This window comes from Zootoca vivipara, chromosome 1 (genome assembly GCF_965207765.1).
Source record: "Zootoca vivipara chromosome 1, rZooViv2.hap1.1, whole genome shotgun sequence".
Classification (NCBI taxonomy): Eukaryota; Metazoa; Chordata; class Lepidosauria; order Squamata; family Lacertidae; genus Zootoca; species Zootoca vivipara.
In genome coordinates this window covers 52886836-52900452 of record NC_142582.1, presented here as the reverse complement: position 1 = coordinate 52900452, position 13617 = coordinate 52886836, and the positions used below count along the sequence as shown (strand labels likewise).

Sequence of the window (13617 nt, the reverse complement as noted above, 5' to 3'; positions counted from 1 at the left end):
GGGAAATAAACCCAAAAACTTTTAGTGAGTGTAATGTAGTAAGTAGAACTTAAATGATTACTAAGGCTTCAATCCTACACACATACCTGAAAGTCTCATTGAGCTCGATGAGACTTACTTCTGCATAGCAAAGGATTGAGCTATTAGCTCACCTCTTGATGTAATTTTTCTGGAGTGTTTTTTATAGTTCTTTTTTCTGTCCTGACATAGTCCCTAATATATTTTGACGAATGAAAGGAAACCATAAAAATTCTTCAGACATTTTTGTTGGCTCCAGACCAAGTTAATCACACTTAGTCCCACTAAAATAAATGTGAAAGCTTTGTTATGACCATCTTCAGTTCCATGAATACCAACGAGACATAACTGTAATTAATTTTCTCAGACTCCAACTCTTTGGGTACAGAAAAATGTGAATCAATATAATACTCTCTTAAACTGTTTGCTTTATGTATGGCTCCTCATCGCTCTGCAAGAAAAATTGAGGTAGATAAAAAATTCTAATAACGTTTTTCATAAATAAAAACATTTGAAAGTAAAATATTATCATTAACTCTTTTTTGTTTTGAGAATAATTGTGTGTGTGTGTGTGTGTGTGTTTAGTGGAAAATATTGGGAAATATTGTAATTATTCCAAAACTTGCATTATATTCATAGAGCCACATACATGGAAACAAATATCACAGCTCGTAATGGAAACAAGTCTTCTTCCTTCTCTTTCTTTAGTATCATAAAATAGCTATTATTGTGTCCTGTAAACCTCTATAGAATCTTGCACAATATTATATTGCAGCATACGACATTGAATGTTTCCCTCCTCGTAGTGTTTTGAACTTAGCATGTCACCACTGAAGGCTGCCCTGCCGCTTCCCCCCAGGGAAACTCAACATTTAGCGCTGAATCAGAACAAACAGCAATTGAGTTTTCCACAGGTTACTGTTTGTTCAGATTTAGCACCAAAGAGTGGTTTTTCTGGAGGACAGCGGGAGGCAAAGGCAAAATCATTTGGACCCATGCCTATAAAGTCTGGGACAAGTGGAAAACTGCCCAGACCTGTGTTTTCTAGGCAGAAGACAAGCAGAAGTGACTAGAAAGAGCACTGAGAGAAGATGTTACTGGGATAAAACTTTCTTGCTGACAACTCTTCTAAAAGCTTCCTTCACATCTTTGTTCCTAAGGCTGTATACTAGAGGATTGAGCATAGGAATCACAACCGTGTAGAACACAGAGGCCCATTTGTCCTGATCTAATGAGTAACTGGATGTTGGTCTCAGATACATAAACATAACTGTCCCATAAAAGAGGGTGACTCCAGTGAGATGGGAGATAGGAGATAAGGATGATAAGGATGGTGCTGAACTCGATGAAGCCACAGAGGCTGAAGAGGAGGATCTCACTCATGTAGGTGTCAGAGCAAGACAATGCAAGGAGTGGGGGGATCTCACAGAAGAAATGATTGATGATATTGGAGCCACAGTAATCTAAGCTGAAAGTCAGGCTGGTATGGGACACCAGGCTTATTAGACCTGCTACGTAGGAACCAATAGCCAGTACCAGACAAACCTGCTTTGACATGACTGTGGTATAATGGAGAGGACGGCAGATGGCCACATAGCGGTCATATGCCATGGCAGCCAAGACATAGCATTCAGCATCCACAAAGCCTACAAAAAAGGCAAACTGTGTGGCACAGCTGGAGAAGGAGATAATTTTTCGCTGGCGTAAGAAGTCAGCCAGCATGCGTGGGGCAATAGCAGTAGAGTAGCCCAGGTCCACTAAGGAGAGGTGGCAAAGGAAGAAATACATGGGTGTGTGGAGCTGCTCATCTACGGTGATCAGGAGGATCATGCCCACATTTCCTACCACATCTGCCAGGTAGATGAAAAGAAAGACCACAAAGAGAGCCATTTCTAGGCGTGGATTATCTGTGAAGCCCAAGAAAACGAACTCCGTCACCTGGGTATGATTGCCCTCAGCCATCGTGGCTGAAGACAAATGGGGGGGGGGTCTTTGGATCCAGAGAGAAGACAAAAGACACTACTTGAGTCAGAAGAAATGCTTTGTAGTGTAGAGCATTAGAATGGGAGAAGAGGCAGTTTGCCCCGCTGGACAGAGAATATGGCACTCCTTCTGCAACTGGGTCCACCAATCACTTCAAGTCCCCTTAGTCAATGTTATGAAATGAACATAAACTATCACTTTCGGTGTTTCTTCCTAAAGAAAAGAAAGCAGTTATTTTATTATATGGGACCACACTATATAAAGTGGAGGAAAGTATAATAGTTAAACATTTTTATTCATGAGTTTCCTAGATTGGAATCAAAGCATGCCTTAGTTAAAGCCACAGATAGAATATGCTGCTTTAAAAGGTCTTGACCATTATTTGCTCCATTTCTTACAGGATCCCAATAGAGTGAATAATTTTTTTTCATATACTTTGCATGTGGATCTAGAAAAGTGTAGCCAGAGAGTGCAGTAAAAAGGGAAACACATCCAGCGGCACATTTGTGCAGCTGGTGCAGTTGATTGAGGATATGAAGCTTCTGCAATCATTTCCACCATGGCAGATAGGATTAGGCTAAAGAATGGGACTTCTGGGTGAATAGCTCCTATAAGACACTCCCTCTCCTCTTTTCCTGACATAGGAGGAGTCTGGTGTTATGAGAGATCTTCCACAAATTTCCCTCAAGTTCTGGTTACAGGTAGGTAGCCGTGTTGGTCTGGATCGAAGTAAAATAAAAAAATTCCTTCAGTAGCACCTTAAAGACCAACTAAGTTTTTATTTTGGTATGAGCTTTCGTGTGCATGCACACTTCTTCAGATACAGTGAAATGGAAGTGCCTGGAAACTTCCATTTCACTGTATCTGAAGAAGTGTGCATGCACACGAAAGCTCATACCAAAATAAAAACTTAGTTGGTCTTTAAGGTGCTACTGAAGGAATTTTTTTAAATTTCCCTCAAATCACTAATCTGTGGGAGAAGGGGAGAAAGCATCTATACTCTCCTGATGTTACTCTTCTCCTGCTACCACCTCTTCTTCCTGAGAGCTAATTGATATTCTAGTCTTCTGCCCAACCTCCCCTGAGAGAACCATGAGAACAGCACAGGGCCTGGAACTTTCCATTCTCCTACTAGTTCACTTGGTTATATCCATGGTCTCTGTAGCACCCTGTTTGCCTGACTTATTCCAGATTCCATTTTATATTTTGGCTCTTCAACTGAAGTAAATATTCCCTGTGCAGATCCCTCTGAGTTGTTAGCTGTGCCAGGTGGCGCTGTGGTTAAACCACTGAGCCTAGGGCTTGCCGATCAGAAGGTCGGCGGTTCGAATCCCTGTGACGGGGTGAGCTCCTGTTGCTTGGTCCCAGCTCCTGCCAACCTAGCAGTTCGAAAGCACGTCAAAATGCAAGTAGATAAATAGGAACCGCTACAGCGGGAAGGTAAACGGCGTTTCCATGTGCTGCTCTGGTTTGCCAGAAGCAGCTTTGTCATGCTGGCCACATGACCTGGAAGCTATACGCCGGCTCCCTCGGCCAATAATGCGAGATGAGCGCGCAACCCCAGAGTCGGTCACGACTGGACCTAATGGTCAGGGGTCCCTTTACCTTTACCTTTACTATAAAAGAAGATAATGACCCTGAGATTGTCCTGGTTTTGAATATATAAACATTAAGAAGCTAAGCAAACCCCTGCTGGATTAGGATGAAGTCCTCTTAAATTCAGCATTCTGCTCTCACAGCAGCCAAGCAGATGCCTATGGAAAGTCCAAAAGCAGGACATGAATGAAATAGCACTCTCCTCACTTGTGATTCACAGCATATAGTATTGCTGCCTGTAACAGTGGAGGTAGAACATAACCACTGTGCAGAGCAGCCACTGATAGTCTTTTCTTCCGTAAATTTGTCGAATCCTCTTTTAAAGCCATCCAGGTCAGTGGCCATCACTACATCTTACTCACCAGGCATTTTAATCTGACTACCCTTGGAAGAGCACAGCATTGTGGGTTGTTAAATATTGTTGTGCCCATCTGTTGCCCATTTCTAGCAGTAAAACAAACAAACAAACAAACAAACAACCAACCAACAACAACAACAACAACAACAACAACAACAACTGCTTTCAGGAGATTCTTGCTTGGATTTCAATGTCAACTTGAGTAAGAATTATAAGCAAGATGGAATCTCTAGCATGGACGATGTTTGCTAGGGGGTTCCTCAAGCAGAAACCTTGACTTCTTAAATTTCCAAAATTCCCTCATCTACTTACACAACCTTGAACCCCTCCTGCTTTGAAAAGCTTTATCCCACCTGGAAGTCAGACGCTCAGTCCATACTTTTGTCCCCTCCTCTGCTTCTTAGCTATTGTAAACTGGCAAGTCAGAAAGGTGGTATTTATTTATCCAGCTCAGATGGCTGATGCAAGGATTACATAGCTCCACAGGAACCCATTAAAAATACTTCTCAAGGGTACCCCTCCCCTTGTCACTTTCTCCCTTCCATCCTTACAGAGATAATTAAAGATGTTAATTGAAGTTCTTTCTCTTGAACCTTTCCTCAGCAACACAAATTTTGTGCTGTTATACAGAAAATTATACCTAGAATTGACTCAGTCCCCCCAATATGTCCTAGTATCCTCCTCAGCCAAATGTGGATGGTGCTTCCTTTGAAGTTCCTTTTCTGGAAGTAGAGTATCTCATAATTAAAACTGTCATGGATTCCTCCAAAGATCATTGAAATTATATTTTGAGTGGATACTTAATGAGAAGTCATTGTTAGACATTGATGTTCCCCACCTCACAGAGCTACAACTTCTTCCATGATTCTCTGGAGAAAGGGAACGACTACCTAAATACTTTAAGTATATGATGTTATATACCATAGCCCACCAGCCTATTTCTTTTAAACCTAAAGTTGGAAGCTTAGTCCTGTGCTGTAGTCCTCCTGTATTTCAGAATATATCCATTGAGGGGTGAGAGACTCTGTGTTGGCCAGCAGGTACTGTAATGGCTTTTCCACCTTTGTCCCATCCTCAAGCCCTAGGAACTTTCATAAGGGAGCTGTAAGAAGAAGAAGAAGAAGAAGAAGAAGAAGAAGAAGAAGAAGAAGAAGAAGAAGAAGAAGAAGAAGAAGAAGAAGAAGAAGAAGAAGAAGAAGAAGAAGAAGTACTGTTAGGGGAGAGAGACCCTGTTTGCTATCAGGAGTTGGTTGGTTTCACCTTTGCCACCCCACCTCTAGCCTGAGGAACCTTCAGAAGGGAGTTGCTGCTGCAGGCATTACGTACAGGGGTGCCTCGATAGACGAATTTAATTCATTCCACGGGTCTTTTCTTATAACGAAAAATTCGTCTAGCGAATCCCATAGGAATGCATTGAATTTTTTTGAATTTTTTTTTTGCCCATAGGAACACATTAATTGAATTTCAATGCATTCCTATGGGAAACCACGATTCGCTAGACGAATTTTTCATAAAATGAATTCGTCTAGCGAGGCAACCTCCGCTAGAAAAAACCTTTCGTTAAGCGAAAATTTCGTTAAGCAGGGCATTTGTTAAGCGAGGCACCACTGTATGTGTATGTGTATTCTAATGAGCTGAACAGAGTGAAATATTATGAGTCATAGGGGTGGGAGAGTGTGTGTGTGTGTGAACATAACAGTGCTTAGTTTATTTTCTGGTTGCTATTTTGTTAAGTGTTCTGACTACAGTGGTACCTCGGGTTACAAACGCTTCAGGTTACAAACACTTCAGGTTACAAACTCCCCTAACCCAAAAATAGTACCTCAGGTTAAGAACTTTGCTTCAGGATGAGAACAGAAATCGTGCTCCTGCTAAAATGGTGCTAAAATGGTGCTTCAGGTTAAGAACAGTTTCAGGTTATGAATGGGCCTCCGGAACGAATTAAGTTCTTAACCAGAGGTACCACTGTATTGTTTCATAGATTACTAATGCTATATTATTTGGTAATCATAAAATATGACTTTTGCTTTAATTGTGATGTTTAGCTGATTTTTAAGTCGTTGCTTTGTTGACAGTGTTTTATAGATTGTAATTGTTTCACTGATTATTTGTTAATTATACTACAGTGGTACCTCAGGTTACAGACTCCGCTAACCCAGAAATAGTATCTCGCATGCTTCAGGATGAGAACAGAAATCACGTGGTGGCGGTGCGGTGGCAGCGAATGGACCTCCAGAACGAATTAAGTTCTTAATCCGAGGTACCACTGTTTATTATTTATGTTGTATTTGTGGTGTTCTATTATGTTCTATCATGTTATTGTTCTTAAGCCGCTTTGGGATTCATTTGAATGAAAAGCAACATAGAAACACCTCACACACAAACACACACACACACCTCCCATGCTGAATTGGATCAGCAGTCCATTGTGTTCAGTATTCTGCTTCAAAAGTGCATAATTGGATGCCTCTGGAAAGTTCATGTGAGACATGAAGAAAACAGCTTCCCTTATTATTCGTCCTTTATTATTTGTCCCTGCATCCAAAGGCTCCATCAGGTAACATACATACACTCATATTGAAAGACATTATGACAACAGTTCTTTATTAGCTAGCCTATGTACCATTCCTTATACATTTCCTCCTTTAAATAGACTTATTTGGTGTACAGTCATACCTTGGTTTTCGAACAGCTTAGTTCACAAACAACTAGGAACTCGAACGTCGCAAACCCAGAAGTAGGTGTTCCGGTTTGCAAACTTTGCCGCGGAAGCCAAATGTCCGGTACAGCTTCTGCAGCTTCCAATTGGCTTCAGGACGCTCCTGCAGCCAATCAGAAGTCACGCCTTGGTTTCTGAACATTTCAGAAGTCGAACGGACTTTCAGAACGCATTCTGTTCAAAAACCAAGGTACGGCTGTATAGATAACCAGGACTTCACAGAATAACTCTGCTCTACTAGGTACACAGTGTTAGCATTTTCACCCCTCCCTTTGTGGGAATCTGGTGATCTGCTGTTATGAGAGAGGAGAGGTGGGAACTATTTCTTTGTTCTTTCGTTCCTGACTCTGTCTGCTGTGTGGTGGTGTTATTTTAGCTTTATCTCTGCTGTAGATAAGATGGCTATGTGAGAAGCTGTAACACTCATGACGCCAGTACATTTTGTAAATATGCAGCAGCTAGTAGAAATAAATGAGGAATGCTTTTAAACCTCTACATATGCTTCCGCTGTTTGCTGCTGATTTGGTGCTCATAAAGCCCAGTCCATGATTCCCGGATTTATGCTGAAGGTGTTCCAGACGTCCTGCTCAGGCATAGGGGCTTAAGAAGACATGCAGGCTCAACCTGTGGCCCCACAGTAAAGGATTGGAAGGAATTATGAGCCTAGGGCTTGCCTTTCGGAAGGTTGGTGGTTCAAATCCCCATTACAGGGTGAGCCCCCATTGCTCGGTCCCAGCTCCTGCCAACCTAACAATTTGAAATCACATCAAAGTGCAAGTAGATAAATAGGTACCACTCCGGCGGGAAGTTAAATGGCATTTCCGTGTGCTGCTCTGGTTTCACCAGAAGCGGCTTAGTCATGCTGACCACATGACCCGGAAGCTGTCTGCAGACAAACGTCGGCTCCCTCGGCCAGTAAAGCGAGATGAGCATCGCAACCCCAGAGTCGTTCGCGACTGGACTTAACTGTCAGGGGTCCTTTACCTTTACCTTTATGACTCTGACACAATAGGAAATTACATTTCCCAGGGCTGCTGGCATATCTGATGCAAACAGTCTAGGTGTCAGAGATGGAGGAGGAAGAAGAAAGGGAGGGAGGTTTCTCAGACCTCCAGTTTTCCTTCTCTTTGATTGTTGCCAGTGCCTCAGCCAGTGGCAGCAGGAAGGAAGGAATTCTTCTCCATATCAGACTGAGCCAGGGAACTTTGGAAATGAAATCAGATCACATGGTCTGATTTCAAGATAGTAACTCTACTTCAGAAAAAGTCACTAACATATTCCCCCACCAATTCTGAAGTCAATATCTTCAAAAATAAGCATTATACAGACTTGAAACAAAATCTGCATTAAAAATAGAGGTCTGTGAAATTATTTTAATACCATGGAGGTGAGAATACCTAACCTTCAGTTAATGTACAAAGTTGAAAGAATCTTGAAAAAAAGTTTTCCCTTTAGATTAAAAAATGTGTGTCATTTAGAAGGGTTTTTATTTCATCAAAATATGCTAGGAAATTATCTGAGCAACAACTTTCCCCTTGTTATGGTCCATACCACTGACTACTTATTAATCTATTTATTATTTGAGGCCTTTATATACTGCCTTTAATAAATACTTATTCTCATTGATTTTCAATGCATTTTGAAATCCAAAGCAACAACAATAAAGAGATACAGTGGTACCTTGGGTTACAAACACTTCAGGTTACAGACTCTGCTAACCCGGAAGTAGTACCTCGGGTTAAGAACTTTACCTCAGGATGAGAACAGAAATCGCGTGCTGGCGATGCAGTGGCAGCGGGAGGCCCCATTAGCTAAAGTAGGGTAAAGTAGTACCTCAGGTTAAGAACGGTTTCAGGTTAAGAATGGACCTCTGGAACGAATTAAGTTCATAACCAGAGGTACCACTGTACACTGAAACAAAAATCTATAAAACATTAATACAATTGCAGGTTTATTTTGATGCCATGTGTTATTTGCATGTGTTATTTGACATCGCTGCACATATTTGTCATGGAAAACAGTGCTTTGTGTTCAGTATTTTTTTTTAAAAAAAAAAACAGTAAATCTAAAAACAAACACACACCCCCACACACAATTGAATAATCAGCCAGATAAAAGCAGCAGAATGTAAAACTGTCATTACTAGTGCTTAAAATTGTCCTGCCCACATGGCCTCTGCCTGGAGTTCTGGCACCTCCTTTCTCCTTCCCATGAACCTTTGTTGAATGGTCCCTCCCCTTCTCCAAACCCCCCTGTTTTAAAAGGGACCCATTTTTTGTGACCACGCACCCTGTCAGCTTGGCAGTATCCCAAATCTACTGTCTCTGCCAACTCTTTGGAGCAAAGGGAAAGTACACCTTTTTGTATGGCCAATTGCCCTTAATAGCCCAGTACCTGGTTCCCCATTGTTTCTCAATGGCTGTGCACTAGCTAGAGTGGCCAGGCTGGTTTGCATAAGTTAACTCACAAATTTCTTGTTCGCCACAGTTCTGCAGCTTGTATTTTCCCTTCATATCCCAAATATTATCTAAAAACACTACCACTTACTAATTTCTTCCATTCACTAACAGAGTCTGATACCCTGGATCTATGACACACACACACACACACACACACACACACACACACACACACACTGCTATAGTCTCTGTAAAATGGATGAATTGGGAAACTGAATTTTCTATTCTGGTTTAGGTAGATTTTTATTATTGCTGGCTCATTGAGCTTTTAGTGCCTTGAAACCTGTAGGAATTGTTTTGTAATTATATTGTCTCCTGTATTTCTACTCATCCAAACTCCACATGTACACTTTTAAGATGTATTTTGCATCATATCATTCCATAGCGTGAAAAATACTCTAAGGGTTATTTTGTTATGGGACAAACACAGCGCATAGGGAATAATTATAGACTGTGCTACGGAGTTCTGTATGTTGCAATTAAAAATAATAGGACATTATCAGCAAAGAATGCCAACACTTATATCCTCCTAATAATGTCCTTTGTACACAATTATTCATTCATTTGCTTGTCTTCTCTGGGGTGCAGAATCCAGTAAAATGTTTGTTTTAATAAAGCCTCACAGGGCTAGCCACAAGTCATTGAAGAAGTTACTAATTAGAATCAAGATTGTTAAGTAAATGAGAATCATTTAATCCTACAAGTGAACCAAGGCCAGAGCTGTAGCTAATCCATTTACTATATTTGTCAACCTCTGTATCCTGAATATTGTCAATACGTCATGTTCTTGTCTGCATGCCATTGCCTGTACTCTGACATTGCACACATCTCCTAAATCAGTATGGAAACTATACAATTAAAATGGCATAACACCAGTGGTTTATACAGTGGTACCTTGGGTTACAAACACCTTGGGTTACAAACACTTCAGGTTACAGACTCCGCTAACCCAGAAGTAGTACCTTGGGTTAAGAACTTTACCTCAGGATGAGAACAGAAATTGCGCACTGGCGGCGCGGCAGCAGTGGAAGGCCCCATTAGCTAAAGTGGCACCTCAGGTTAAGAACGGACCTCTGGAACGAATTAAGTTCATAACCAGAGGTACCACTGTAGTTGTCTCCGTTCACTAGTGTCGCAAATAGCACGTAACACAGTGTTTCCCAGACTTGGGTCTCCAGCTGTTTTTGGACTACAACTCCCATCATCCCTGAGCACTTCTCCTGCTAGCTGAAGACTGGAGTTTGGGAAACACTGATGTAATACTACTGGGAGAGTGAAAAGTTAATAAAAAAAGGAAATAATTTAGAAAAGACAAGTAAGAGATATAGAAAAAAAGAAAGAAAAAAGAATAATAATTAACAGCAAGATTATTTTAAATCCTCGAACACTTCCACTGCTTTCGACACAGTAATTTTATATTTTACTGTTTCTTTATACTGTCTCATAATAATACACTATCTTATATCCATAACTAGTGGTTTTCAGCCCGTTTAATAACGGGCACTAGAACATCCTGGGGTTCGGAGAAGCGCTTGTGCAGCGCTTCTCCGAACCCTGGGACCTGTCCTTGCTGTCGGCGGCAGGGGGACAGGAACGGAGGAGGAGAAAGCGCTGCCTTCTCCTCCTCCGTTCCTCTCCCGCAGCCGCCGACAGGAAGCAGACATCCCAGGGTTAGGAGAAGCGCTTGCGCAGCGCTTCTCCGAACCCTGGGACCTGTCCTTGCTGTCGGCGGCAGGGGGACAGGAACGGAGGAGGAGAAAGCGCTGCTTTCTCCTCCTTCCTTCCTCTCCCCCAGCCGCCGACAGGAAGGACGCGCGCACTCTTCCCCCCCGCCTCCTCCAACCGCCGCTCCTCTCACGGGCCAGGGAGGGTTGTGAGGAGGCCTTCGCCGGCCTCCACCCTCGCTTCCCTGATGTGCCCTGCAGTGAGGCGGTGTCCGGCGGGAGCGGCGGTTGGAGGAGGCAGAGGGGGGGAGAGTGCACGCGCGCAGTCTCTGCTGTCCAATTCCTGTATCCCTAGCGCACATGCGCAGTGACCCAGGGACACACGGGACAGCTTGGACGCAGGGACAACTTGGACATTATTATATAGGATAAGTAATCTGAATTTTTTTTTATCTCTTGTGTTTCTTGTCCTGCAGAGTTATTCCAAACATAGCCATGTTTTATTTCCCAAGCCTATTTTCTTTAAGTAATCATTTAAGCATTCCCATTGTTTCTTAGTCTTGTCTTTCGGTTTTTGTCATATTAAGTCTGTTAATTTATCTAGCTCCAGGTATTCACATAGTTTATCTATCCATTCCCCTTTTGTTGGTATAGTGGGCGCCTTCCAGGTTTTTGCAATTGTTACTCTGGCCGCTGTTGATGCGTATAAAAAGATGTTAATTTTTTTCATATGGAATGTCATTGCCTGTTTGGTTCTTTGTTGCTTCCAGAAAATACTGTAATTTATAAGGCAATTCTTTGCTCTCCCTGCAATGGTTTTCTTAATTTATGAAATTTGGCAAGTGTAAAAGCAAAAAAATGGAAGTCAAACAATATAGAATGAGGAGTCTTCCAAATGAATTTATAAATTATTCTTTGCTTTCATGATATCCCCGAAGCCAACCAAAGTTATGAGATCCTCTAGAAAATGCTTTAGAATGAGAATGGACTGATTCTCAATTTCACTGATTTTGTAGTTATCTTGTTCTTTCTTTGTCTCCTCCTCCTCCTCCATTGCTCAATCCTTTACCTGTCTATGGACTAGCCACACTCAACCTGCTGCTAGGGGAAACCCATCAACCCACTGTTTTGAAAGCAAGAGTACCTCTCTTTTTCATTGACAAGGTCATGGATCCCTTGGACTGAGTGCATTCTGCACCCTTCCCCACCATCCCATAAATAACCTTTTATATGTTATTTGTCCACAAATAAAATATAGAGAACCAATATTAATGTGGAGGGGTAAGCTGTGTGAATTTCCCCCATACTTACTATTCCGATACCAGTTACAATTTTGCTCCCAACCTGAAGCCAACTTTCCCATTGAAAGTAATGGAAAGTGGATTAATCCATTCCAGGCGGTCCATGGAGTACTTAAACTGAAGCGCACTTAACCTGAAGCGAACTTTCCCATCGAAAGTAATGGAAAGTGGATTAATCTGTTCCAGACGGGTCCGCGGTTACTCAACCTGAAGCGTACTTAACCCGAGGTATGAGTGTAATTGGTTCCGGAAGTCCATACTTAACTTGAAGCGTACTTTCCCATTGAAAGTAATGGAAAGTGGATTAATCCGTTCCAGATGGGTCTGTGGAGTACTTAAAACTGAAAATACTGCAGCAATGCTTCTTGATGTCTGGTCCATTCACTAAATAGTTCACCCAGTTTTATAGCCTATGTTTTGTTATTTGAGCAAGTAGACAAAAGAGCACTCTTTATGCTCAGCAAATTTCTGCAGTGGGTACAAGGACACACTAACTGCATTGAAACTGCAATAAGTCTCTTTCAATAGATATTTGGCCAATGGTTCTTGATACAAAATAACTGCCTTGAAAAAAAAGGGGGGGATACTACTGTCCCTATATAGGGACGCGGGTGGAGCTGTGGTCTAAACTACAGAGCCTAGGGCTTGCCGATCAGAAGGTTGGTGGTTCAAATCCCCATGACAGGGTGAGCTCCCGTTGCTCAGTCCCTGCTCCTGCCAACCTAGCAGTTCGAAAGCACATCAAAGTGCAAGTAGATAAATAGGTACCATTCCGGCAGGAAGGTAAACGGCATTTCTGTGTGCTGTTCTGGTTTGCCAGAGGCAGCTTAGTCATGCTGGCCAGATGACCCGGAAGCTGTCTGTGGACAAACACCGGCTCCCTCGGCCTATAGAGAGAGATGAGTGCGCAACCCCAGAGTCGTCCGTGACTGGACCTAATGGTCAGGGGTACCTTTGCCTTTACCTTTTTACTGTTCCTATATACAGAACAGTATGTGGATTTATCCATATTTAATGTTTTCTTTTTCTTTTAAAAAAAGATGTTAACATCCATTTCACTGGGTGAAGTCATAGATCTGAAGACAGTCTTCTAATACTTTACTACCTTTCCAAATGTTTGCCTTATACCTGTAACTATTGCTTTTGTCCTCCTACCTATCACCCCCCTTTCCTTTTCTGGTGTTCTGTAGTCTGCAAGCCTGGGGTTAAAAACTATTTTACCACTGATATTTATAAGCTGCTCACAGAGACTTTTGTCGGTTGGAGAATGGGGTTAAAAAGCTCTAAATAAATAAACTTGGATGGTGGATAGAGGGTTGTTCTCAGTGTCTATTTTGAATTTTCTCAAGATGTGGCAACAAGATGTTTTAATTAGGTCCACAGAGCATTTATATTGTTATGATATCCAAAAAGGACTTCCAAAACCAACTATAAAATCCTTGTTTCTTAATTGGAAGTCACAGTTTCCCTTGATTCCTTTTAATATTAAGCCTTGACCTGCTAAAACTGAAAGATTGAA

At 41.9% G+C, this 13617-nt stretch overlaps 1 protein-coding gene across 1 annotated transcript; it reads right to left on the bottom strand.

The window, feature by feature from the left end:
• Positions 1 to 1112: 1112 nt before the first annotated feature.
• LOC118090723 (olfactory receptor 5AR1-like) lies at positions 1113 to 1980 on the bottom strand. The gene is given in 2 exon segments (XM_035126827.3): positions 1113 to 1326; positions 1328 to 1980. Coding segments are annotated over 2 exon segments (867 nt in total).
• Between the last annotated feature and the right edge of the window lie 11637 nt (positions 1981 to 13617).